We start from the raw sequence: 11637 nt of genomic DNA, 5'->3' as shown, positions 1-11637 counted from the left end.
ACAGATAGAATAGATAGAAGGATAGAATAGATGGAAGGAAAGAATAGATAGAATAGATAGAAGGATAGAATAGATGGAAGGAAAGAACAGATAGAATAGATAGATGGAAAGAATAGATAGAATAGATAGAAGGAAAGAATAGATGGAAGGATAGAATAGATAGAATAGATAGAAGGATAGAATAGATCGAAGGATAGAATAGATAGAAGGATAGAATAGATAGAAGGATAGAATAGATGGAAGGAAAGAATAGATAGAATAGATAGAAGGATAGAATAGATGGAAGGAAAGAATAGATAGAATAGATAGAAGGATAGAATAGATGGAAGGATAGAATAGATAGAATAGATAGAATAGATAGAAGGAAAGAATAGATAGAATAGATAGAAGGATAGAATAGATGGAAGGAAAGAATAGATAGAATAGATAGAAGGAAAGAATAGATCGAAGGAAAGAATAGATAGAATAGATAGAAGGATAGAATAGATGGAAGGAAAGAACAGATAGAATAGATAGAAGGAAAGAATAGATGGAAGGAAAGAATAGATAGAATAGATAGAAGGATAGAATAGATGGAAGGAAAGAATAGATAGAATAGATAGAAGGATAGAATAGATGGAAGGATAGAATAGATAGAAGTGATTCACTATATTAGAAACACAAGTCAGACTTTTACCATCTACTATATTAGTCTGACTAATCTCTCTCTCTCTATCTCTCTGCCCCCCCACAGGTTGTCCACTCCTAACCACTACAGGTCTATCTGGTTTGATCCAGATCCAGGATCTAGAGGAGTTGGAGTTGACCAACTGTCCTGGAGCCACAGCCGAACTCTTCAAGTACTACTCACAACACCTGACACGCTGCATGGTCATCGAGTAGCCCCCCGCCCCCGGATCCCCATCACACCCCCCTCTAACCTACCACCTTATCCAACTACCAACTGACCTGCCTACCAATTCCCGACCCCAACTACCCCAACTACCGACCACTCCCTTACTTCAGCCCAACGAACGCAGAGGAGGAATGATGACGATGTCGATGGAGCCAGCCAGGATCTCTGCTCCAGCCAGGATCTCTGCTCCAGCTTGGATCTCTGCTCCAGCTTGGATCTTTGCTCCAGCCAGGATCTCTGCTCCAGCCAGGATCTCTGCTCCAGCCAGGATCTCTGCTCCAGCTTGGATCTCTGCTCCAGCCAGGATCTCTGCTCCAGCCAGGATCTCTGCTCCAGCCAGGATCTCTGCTCCAGCCAGGATCTCTGCTCCAGCTTGGATCTCTGCCCCAGCCAGGATCTCTGCTCCAGCCAGGATCTCTGCTCCAGCCAGGATCTCTGCTCCAGCCTGGATCTCTGCTCCAGCCAGGATCTCTGCCCCAGCCAGGATCTCTGCTCCAGCTTGGATCTCTGCTCCAGCCAGGATCTCTGCTCCAGCCTGGATCTCTGCTCCAGCCAGGATCTCTGCTCCAGCCAGGATCTCTGCTCCAGCCAGGATCTCTGCTCCAGCCAGGATCTCTGCTCCAGCCAGGATCTCTGCCCCAGCCAGGATCTCTGCTCCAGCCTGGATCTCTGCTCCAGCCAGGATCTCTGCTCCAGCCAGGATCTCTGCTCCAGCCAGGATCTCTGCTCCAGCCAGGATCTCTGCTCCAGCTTGGATCTCTGCTCCAGCCAGGATCTCTGCTCCAGCCAGGATCTCTGCTCCAGCCAGGATCTCTGCTCCAGCTTGGATCTCTGCTCCAGCCAGGATCTCTGCTCCAGCCAGGATCTCTGCCCCAGCCAGGATCTCTGCTCCAGCCAGGATCAACCAGGGAACGTTTACAGGAAACCGGGATTTTTTTCTGTAGAGGGATAAACTATTTAAAATAAAAAAGGGAATTTATTGGATTGGATTGGAGGGATGTGAGCGCAGAGGGATGTTCTGTACAGACCAGATAGGACAGTTTAACATGGCTGTGATGGACTCAAAGTGGAGAAAGGGATACGTCTGGGACACACACACACACACTGTACACACACACACACATACACACACACACACACACACTGTACACACACACATACACACACTGTACACACACACATACACACACTGTACACACACACACACTGTACACACACACACACACACACTGTACACACACACACACACAATAGGGAACTCCAACAGACGACCAGACTTAGCGGTGACACGGTGACATCTCCGTGTCTCTCTGTGTGAGAATGGGGTGACATCAGACCCTCTCCTCTCCTCCATCTCCGTGTCTCTCTGTGTGAGAATGGGGTGACGTCAGACCCTCTTCTCTCCTCCATCTCCGTGTCTCTCTGTGTGAGAATGGGGGGGACGTCAGACCCTCTCCTCTCCTCCATCTCCGTGTCTCTCTGTGTGAGAATGAGGGGGACGTCAGACCCTCTCCTCTCCTCCATCTCCGTGTCTCTCTGTGTGAGAATGGGGGGGACGTCAGACCCTCTCCTCTCCTCCATCTCCGTGTCTCTCTGTGTGAGAATGAGGGGGACGTCAGACCCTCTCCTCTCCCCCATCTCCGTGTCTTAGCAAAGGACTAAAGAAGAAAAATGCCTCTGTAGAATAACGCGACAGAGCTGCACGCTTTATCCGCTCGTTGTCATGCCGATTCATCTCTCTCTTTTTGTTGTTGATATTACTACTACTATTATTATTTTATTTTTGTAAAAATTATTTTGGGAATCTGAGGACAACTGACAATGAATTCCTGTGCGGAGGGAGGACACGTGTCTGAGGCTTTTACAGTACAGGACCAGGACAACTACACTACCCAGGAAACACCGGGGTTTTTTTGGAAGGTCAATCCTGATGATTCTACCCAGAGGTCACCTGATCAGACCCTGCAGAGGTCAGGGTCAGGACAGACTGAGACTACAGAGACTCTATTCCACTTTACATACACTAGCTGATGCTGATTGGTTAAGCTTGGCCTTACCAACCATCCTGTTTGCCATTCCATTCTGTATGTCAGTTTAATATTAGTGGTTAGATGGGAGAGGAGGGCCGTTATATAAATCCTATGTGCCATGGTTTTACCTCCCGGCATCATGACTTACTTCAACGTCTTGATGCTATGTACCTCCGTTTACACTGTCCGTTACAGTAATACACACACACACACACACACACACACACACACACACGGTCGTTGTGTCTCTGAATCAACTCAACACAAGCTGACTCTGTGTGTGAAACTGAGGACGTTCCACAACGGTGAGCGAGGGAACGATGGCCTCCTGTTATATTGGAGATTTAAGACCAGGCTAACAACTGATACAGGGTCAGATATTTTGACTTTCTCCTAATGGGCAAGGTTAGGATGTGGGTAGAGCAAGCTGATCCTAGATCTGAGAATATGAGTCCCCTAATGGTTAACGTTAGGATGTGGGTAGAGAGCAAGCTGATCCTAGATCTGTGAATATGAGCAACGTCTACCCTGACCACTACTACGACTGAGCCCTTTACCCAGCATGCTTTGTGGTCCTCATTCAAGATGGCGGCTCTGTCAAAGGGCCAAGTTTTACAGTCCTTGTACTTGTAATAATCTCATTTCTATTCTAAACTTCACCTGGTGAACCAGCTCTCCTTACTGCTGTGTGTGTGTGTGTGTGTGTGTGTGTGTGTGTGTGTGTGTGTGTGTGTGTGTGTGTGTGTGTGTGTGGGAGGGGGGGGTCCTCAGCTTGCTTCCTTCTGAGGATTTGTTTCATAATGACATCCAGGTTGAGCTGACTGTAACAGTTGATTCATAATGACATCCAGGTTGAGCTGACTGTAACAGTTGATTCATAATGACATCCAGGTTGAGCTGACTGTAACAGTTGATTCATAATGACATCCAGGTTGAGCTGACTGTAACAGTTGATTCATAATGACGTCCAGGATGAGCTGACTGTAACAGTTGATTCATAATGACATCCAGGTTGAGCTGACTGTAACAGTTGATTCATAATGACGTCCAGGTTGAGCTGACTGTAACAGTTGATTCATAATGACGTCCAGGTTGAGCTGACTGTAACAGATGATTCATAATGACGTCCAGGTTGAGCTGACTGTAACAGTTGATTCATAATGACATCCAGGTTGAGCTGACTGTAACAGTTGATTCATAATGACGTCCAAGTTGAGCTGACTGTAACAGTTGATTCATAATGACGTCCAGGTTGAGCTGACTGTAACAGTTGATTCATAATGACGTCCAGGTTGAGCTGACTGTAACAGTTGATTCATAATGACGTCCAGGTTGAGCTGACTGTAACAGTTGATTCATAATGACGTCCAGGTTGAGCTGACTGTAACAGTTGATTCATAATGACGTCCAGGTTGAGCTGACTGTAACAGTTGATTCATAATGACGTCCAGGTTGAGCTGACTGTAACAGTTGATTCATAATGACGTCCAGGTTGAGCTGACTGTAACAGTTGATTCATAATGACATCCAGGTTGAGCTGACTGTAACAGTTGATTCATAATGACGTCCAGGTTGAGCTGACTGTAACAGTTGATTCATAATGACGTCCAGGTTGAGCTGACTGTAACAGTTGATTCATAATGACGTCCAGGTTGAGCTGACTGTAACAGTTGATTCATAATGACATCCAGGTTGAGCTGACTGTAACAGTTGATTCATAATGACGTCCAGGTTGAGCTGACTGTAACAGTTGATTCATAATGACGTCCAGGTTGAGTTGACTGTAACAGTTGATTCATAATGACATCCAGGTTGAGCTGACTGTAACAGTTGATTCATAATGACGTCCAGGTTGAGTTGACTGTAACAGTTGATTCATAATGACATCCAGGTTGAGCTGACTGTAACAGTTGATTCATAATGACGTCCAGGTTGAGCTGACTGTAACAGTTGATTCATAATGACGTCCAGGTTGAGCTGACTGTAACAGTTGATTCATAATGACGTCCAGGTTGAGCTGACTGTAACAGTTGATTCATAATGACGTCCAGGTTGAGCTGACTGTAACAGTTGATTCATAATGACGTCCAGGTTGAGCTGACTGTAACAGTTGATTCATAATGACGTCCAGGTTGAGTTGACTGTAACAGTTTACAGCGTAGCTTACACCTCCTTACGCCACACAGGGTAATTTTCTCATGCTATATTTAGGTACGGCTTAGGTACACACACACACACACACACACACACACACACACACACACACACACACACACACACACACACACACACACTGCATCCCACCGCCAGACCCCCAGGCAGACAGACAGCTGTTGTAACATTCCCTCAGCTCCAGTCCTAAAGATAACAGTCTGTACTTGGCTCTCAGGTGGAGGTGACAGGGATGATATGGGTGAGATAGAGGTACAGATAGAGGTACAGGCCAGCCCCCCCCCCCCCCCTCCCCCCAGCCGATAGCAGGTTATAGGTATTTCTGCTTTTAAAGGCATTATCCCATTGAGCCACCGTATGTAGTGTTTACCGTGAGTGGGATCTCCCTGAACCCGGAAAACATTGCCTTTAAAAGCCTCACTGCCTCTCTAACCTTAAGTATTCATGTAGTGAGCTTGTGGGTTCCTGACTGTCTGGTTTCCTGCTTCACACAAACACTACAGGCCAGGCTTTTAATCAACTGGTCCCACTTTGATTTGTTCACCCTCAATGACGTGCTGTACATAATGTATTTATCTATCTATTTATTTATTTATTGACTGAGGATTGTGATTGGTTGAGACAGTCTTTCAGCCAAACAGACCAGTTTAAAGCTGAGCCTGTTGGTTTGGTGTGTCATGATACTGGTCAGCGGGTGGCTCATTTAGGTTACGGGCAAATCTGAAATGGCTCCCTATTACCTATGTAGTGCACTACTTTGAGCCAAAAAGAAGTGCACTATTAGAGAAAAGAATATATATAAGGATTGGTAAAGGAATAAGAGGAGCTTTTGAGCAATACCTGAAGAACATATTCCCTACATAGAACAAGTCAACTACTTGGCCAATAGGAGGAATTCTAGCTCTTAGCTGTGGCTGCTGGTCCACTAGGGGATTCTAGCTCTTAGCTGCTGGTCCCCTAGGGGATTCTAGCTCTTAGCTGTGTCTGCTGGTCTACTAGAGGATTATAGCTCTTAGCTGTGGCTGCTGGTCCACTAGGGGATTCTAGCTCTTAGCTGCTGGTCCACTAGGGGATTCTAGCTCTTAGCTGTGGCTGCTGGTCTACTAGAGGATTCTAGCTCTTAGCTGTGGCTGCTGGTCCACTAGGGGATTCTAGCTCTTAGCTGCTGGTCCACTAACGGATTCTAGCTCTTAGCTGTGGCTGCTGGTCTACTAGAGGATTCTAGCTCTTAGCTGTGGCTGCTGGTCCACTAGGGGATTCTAGCTCTTAGCTGCTGGTCCCCTAGGGGATTCTAGCTCTTAGCTGTGGCTGCTGGTCCACTAGGGGATTCTAGCTCTTAGCTGTGGCTGCTGGTCCACTAGGGGATTCTAGCTCTTAGCTGTGGCTGCTGGTCTCCTAGGGGATTCTAGCTCTTAGCTGTGGCTGCTGGTCCACTAGGGGATTCTAGCTCTTAGCTGTGGCTGCTGGTCTACTAGAGGATTATAGCTCTTAGCTGTGGCTTCTGGTCCACTAGGGGATTCTAGCTCTTAGCTGTGGCTGCTGGTCCCCTAGGGGATTCTAGCTCTTAGCTGTGGCTGCTGGTCCACTAGTGGATTCTAGCTCTTATCTGTGGCTGCTGGTCCACCAGGGGATTCTAGCTCTTAGCTGTGGCTGCTGGTCCACTAGTGGATTCTAGCTCTTAGCTGTGGCTGCTGATCCACTAGGGGATTCTAGCGCTTAGCTGCTGGTCCCCTAGGGGACTCTAGCTCTTAGCTGTGGCTGCTGGTCCACTAGGGGATTCTAGCTCTTAGCTGTGGCTGCTGGTCCACTAGGGGATTCTAGCTCTTAGCTGTGGCTGCTGGTCCACTAGGTGATTCTAGCTCTTAGCTGCTGGTCCACTAGGTGATTCTAGCTCTTAGCTGTGGCTGCTGGTCCACTAAGGGATTCTAGCTCTTAGCTGTGGCTGCTGGTCCACTAAGGGATTCTAGCTCTTAGCTGTGGCTGCTGGTCCACTAGGGGATTCTAGCTCTTAGCTGCTGGTCCACTAGGTGATTCTAGCTCTTAGCTGTGGCTGCTGGTCCCCTATGGGATTCTAGCTCTTAGCTGCTGGTCCACTAGGTGATTCTAGCTCTTAGCTGTGGCTGCTGGTCCACTAAGGGATTCTAGCTCTTAGCTGCTGGTCCACTAGGTGATTCTAGCTCTTAGCTGTGGCTGCTGGTCCCCTAGGGGATTCTAGCTCTTAGCTGTGGCTGCTGGTCCACTAGGGGATTCTAGCTCTTAGCTGTGGCTGCTGGTCCACTAGGGGATTCTAGCTCTTAGCTGTGGCTGCTGGTCCACTAGGGGATTCTAGCTCTTAGCTGTGGCTGCTGGTCCACTAGAGGATTCTAGCTCTTAGCTGTGGCTGCTAGTCCACTAGGGGATTCTATTTTTGTTCTGATAGCTATCTTGACTTTTGTGTCCAGCTTTACTTCAACAGTACTTGATTGCAATTTTATAAATTCACATTGAATCTCGAGAGTGCTGTGAAAATAATGAGCTGTTGTGGGCTTACAGATTTGTAACGTCCGGGAGAGTGTTTTCTTTCAGTAGTCTTTTTCCCGACCCCTAGCTAAGCTAACAGGATTGGTTAGCTTAGCTAGCTGCATACTGTCAGTTTAGCTAGGATAGCTAGATTGGTTAGCTTAGCTAGCTGCATAATGTCAGTTTAGCTAGGTAGGATAGCTGGATTGGTTAGCTTAGCTAGCTGCATACTGTCAGTTTAGCTAGGATAGCTGGATTGGTTAGCTTAGCTAGCTGCATACTGTCAGTTTAGCTAGGATAGCTGGATTGGTTAGCTTAGCTAGCTGCTACTGTCAGTTTAGCTAGGATAGCTGGATTGGTTAATTTAGCTAACTGCAAAATGGCTGGATTACTGACATCATCACTCCCCAACCTCAACCCTGTACAGCTCTACTGTACACTGGACATACTGTACTGTACCTATGTTAAGGCCAAGCACCAAGCTGACAGCACCCCCCCCCCCCCCCCCTCTCCCCCTCTATCTCTAACAGAAGAACTGTCCAGGGGCATTTGTCATCACCCACCAATTATCTCTCTCTCCCTCTCCCCCTCTCTCCCTCTCCCCCTCTCTCTCTCTCTCTCCCTCTCCCCCTCTCTCCCTCTCTCCCTCTCCCTCTCTCTCCCCCTCTCTCCCTCCCCCCCCCTCTCTCCCTCTCCCTCTCCCTCTCTCCCTCTCCCTCTCCCTCTCCCTCTCTCCCCCTCTCTCTCCTTCTGTCTAACAGAGGAAGAGTCCAGGGATATGTTCAATGTATTTTTTTCCCACATGGTGACCAACCCAACAGGTTAAAACTCTGTACTGATGAATAAGACACTGTATAATAATTATAACAATAAAAGTATGTTGTAAGTCCTTCTGATTGACACAAGAGGAACATGTTCAGAGGGTTAAAACACATCAGTCTCCAGAACACTGTCAACAACTGGGAGGGACACTGGTCTGTTACGTAGAGCATCTGAAGACAGGACAGAAACATGCTTTTCAGAAGGTCTATGGAGGGAAAACAGTTGATGACTGAACATGTGACTTCTATCCAGGTCTCCATTGGTTCAACTGTTTCAGTTTAAACTGAGTTTACAGTTTAAACTGAGTTTACAGTGATCTGCCCGATACGGTATGGTGGCCTGGGAGGGACACTGGTCTATGGGGTATTTAGGGCCCGGGATTCCATCCATAGAGAGCTCTCGGCTATGCAGCTTTTACAGTGATCTGCCCGATACGGCGGTACGGTGGCCTGGGAGGGACACTGGTCTTTTACAGGCTCATGTTACTCTTAGGGACGACTGTACTCTACACCTCTTGTCTGTCTGCCACACTCCCTTACCTACATTCCTATATAATGGGTACTATTTTGGTATCTCTCTGTTTATTATTTGTGACACAGAGGTCATATGGAGATGTGTTTTTTTGAGGGTTTGTTTCTTCTTTTATTATGTTTTGCTCATTTTGTTTTTGTGTAAATACTGATACTGTGGTGATGATATGAAACATTTGATTGGACGGGAGAGAAAGCGGTGTGGTGAATCTAATGGATTTGATTGGACGGGAGAGAAAGCGGTGTGGTGAATCTAATGGATTTGATTGGACGGGAGAGAATGTGGTGTGGTGAATCTAATGGATTTGATTGGGCCGGAGAGAAAGTGGTGTGGTGAATCTAAAGGATTTGATTGGACGGGAGAGAAAGTGGTGTGGTGAATCTAAAGGATTTGATTGGACAGGAGAGAAAGTGGTGTGGTGAATCTAAATGATTTGATTGGGCCGGAGAGAAAGAGGTGTGGTGATTCTAATGGATTTGATTGGGACGGGAGAGAAAGAGGTGTGGTGATTCTGAAGGATGGCTGCAGTGCCTTGTCAGAGAGCAGTTGTTGTTTTTTGACACGGTATTTGGTTCCAGTCTGCACCGTTTTAGTAAAAGTTGTACAAAACTAAACCGCGTACCTCATCTCCTTCCTTTCATCCTCCTACATTGCCATTTTAGCCAAGGCTTTTATTCAAAGCAACTCACAGTGGTGCGCACCTGCATTTTTATACACATGTTTCTCTCTCTCTCCTCACCGCCTCCTCAAAACCCATTGGATGAGAAGGTCAGAGAGGTCCCTCCTGTTTGGCATTCTCATCCAACGGGGGTTTTTGAGAAAGAGGCGAGGAGAACGGGCTTTGAGGAATCCAGGAAATGCGATGGTGATTCTCCCTGTTGTTTGTGAGTTGTGAGTCACAGGGGCCCCACCACTCAGACGTGTAACAGGGACAATCATTTGATGGTAGATCAACGGTGTTTATTGATGTGTAAAACAAGGGTCTATCAGGAGGCAGCGTACAGAACATTAGGCTACAGCACTATAAAACATCAGAGACAGGAGATAAACAACAACACAAACATTGTCACGTCACGGGTGGGTGTGGATGTGTGTGTGTGAGTGTGTGTGTGTGTGTGTGTGTGTGTGTGTGTGTGTGTGTGTGTGTGTGTGAGTGTGTGTGTGTGAGTGTGTGTGTGTGTGTGTGTGTGTGTGTGTGTGTGTGTGTGTGTGTGTGTGTATTTATAGGCAGCCCACAGCTGAAGAGGCTGTGTACCAGGTCAACACTAGGTATGTAAATGAGGGAGGGATGTACCTTTTTAATGGACAACAGTGGGTGATGATCTAGTGATCGGGTCTAAAAACAGACAGCTAAAGAAGAGGCAGTCAGTCTGTGAGGACAGGACAGCCTTTAAAATGGGGAAAAACACACACACACACACACACGGTTGTCACAGGACCCGTTTCCTCAACACAGATTAAGCCTATAGTCCCGGACTACGAGACACGTTCACTGGAGAAGGCTTATAGGACGAAGTGGGCTTTAATCTGTGTGAACGGAAAAAACGTTCCTCCTAGCATCACATTTCACATGTCAACGTTAAAACAGGAAGTTGGGGGTCTCTAAGTTACAGTTAGGCACATTCAAAGCCATAAAACAGAGGAGGGTAACCTGGTCTAATCTAATCCTGTCTGCATCATGTATTGTTATCTCCCATAACATAGTATCATTGAGAGCTACTGGGAATTTTGCAATCCGAGACACTTTGGTGAGAGAGAGAGTACAGTTTGTGTCCTCTTGTCTCCTGACTCCCGGGGTCATTCCTCCACTTGGCCTCTAGGTGGAGCCCTCTCTCCAAACAGCACAGCTCGCCATCGGGGAAGGAGACAGAAGGGATCTATCTATAAAGGAGGTCCCTCTATACACCACACAGGAAGACCCCTGGAGGTAAACTGGACTGTGTACGTATGGATGGACACGTGTGTATGGATAGGTATGTGTGGATCGACGTTTACCGCAGGTGGAAAAGGGAACAAAACAAAAAAATAATTTTCTGGAAAAAAAATACATTTTCTTTTTTTTTTAAGTCAACATGCGTATTAAATGAAATGCAGTGCCTGAATATATTACAGGCCTACGCCCGTGTTATAGAGAGAGGATCATAAACCATACACAGGCTAGGCTACGGCTCTGACAGTATTCAGACCGTGTTATAGAGAGAGGATCATAAACCATACACAGGCTAGGCTAGGCTCTGACAGTATTCAGACCGTGTTATAGAGAGAGGTTCATAAACCATACACAGGCTAGGCTACGGCTCTGACAGTATTCAGACCGTGTTATAGAGAGAGGATCATAAACCATACACAGGCTAGGCTACGGCTCTGACAGTATTCAGACCGTGTTATAGAGAGAGGATCATAAACCATACACAGGCTAGGCTACGGCTCTGACAGTATTCAGACCGTGTTATAGAGAGAGGATCATAAACCATACGCAGGCTAGGCTACGGCTCTGACAGTATTCAGACCGTGTTATAGAGAGAGGATCATAAACCATACACAGGCTAGGCTACGGCTCTGACAGTATTCAGACAGAGTTATAGAGAGAGGATCATAAACCATACACAGGCTAGGCTACGGCTCTGACAGTATTCAGACGGTGTTATAGAGAGAGGTTCATAAGCCATACACAGGCTAGGCTACGGC

The 11637-nt window shown here is 46.8% G+C and overlaps 1 protein-coding gene and 1 long non-coding RNA gene across 3 annotated transcripts in view; both read left to right on the top strand.

The window, feature by feature from the left end:
* The window catches only part of LOC118937802 (F-box/LRR-repeat protein 16-like), a 51661-nt gene extending 50556 nt beyond the window's left edge, over nucleotides 1–1105 (top strand). For both annotated transcript variants that reach the window (XM_036939366.1, XM_036939367.1), the window contains exon 7: nucleotides 734–1105. In XM_036939366.1, the coding sequence (XP_036795261.1) occupies nucleotides 734–882 (149 nt within the window). In that variant the 3' untranslated portion in view covers nucleotides 883–1105. The remainder of the gene's footprint in view (nucleotides 1–733) is intronic.
* Nucleotides 1106–2425: 1320 nt separating this feature from the next.
* Nucleotides 2426–9563, top strand: LOC118937801. The gene is made up of 2 exons (XR_005035246.1): nucleotides 2426–7194; nucleotides 7303–9563. It is a non-coding gene; the product is annotated as an uncharacterized LOC118937801 (long non-coding RNA).
* Nucleotides 9564–11637: the final 2074 nt, after the last annotated feature.

The sequence above is a fragment of the Oncorhynchus mykiss genome, chromosome 12 (assembly GCF_013265735.2).
Source record: "Oncorhynchus mykiss isolate Arlee chromosome 12, USDA_OmykA_1.1, whole genome shotgun sequence".
NCBI lineage: Eukaryota > Metazoa > Chordata > Actinopteri > Salmoniformes > Salmonidae > Oncorhynchus > Oncorhynchus mykiss.
Note: the sequence above shows the minus strand (reverse complement) of the source record. Positions and strands in the feature narration are given on the sequence as shown.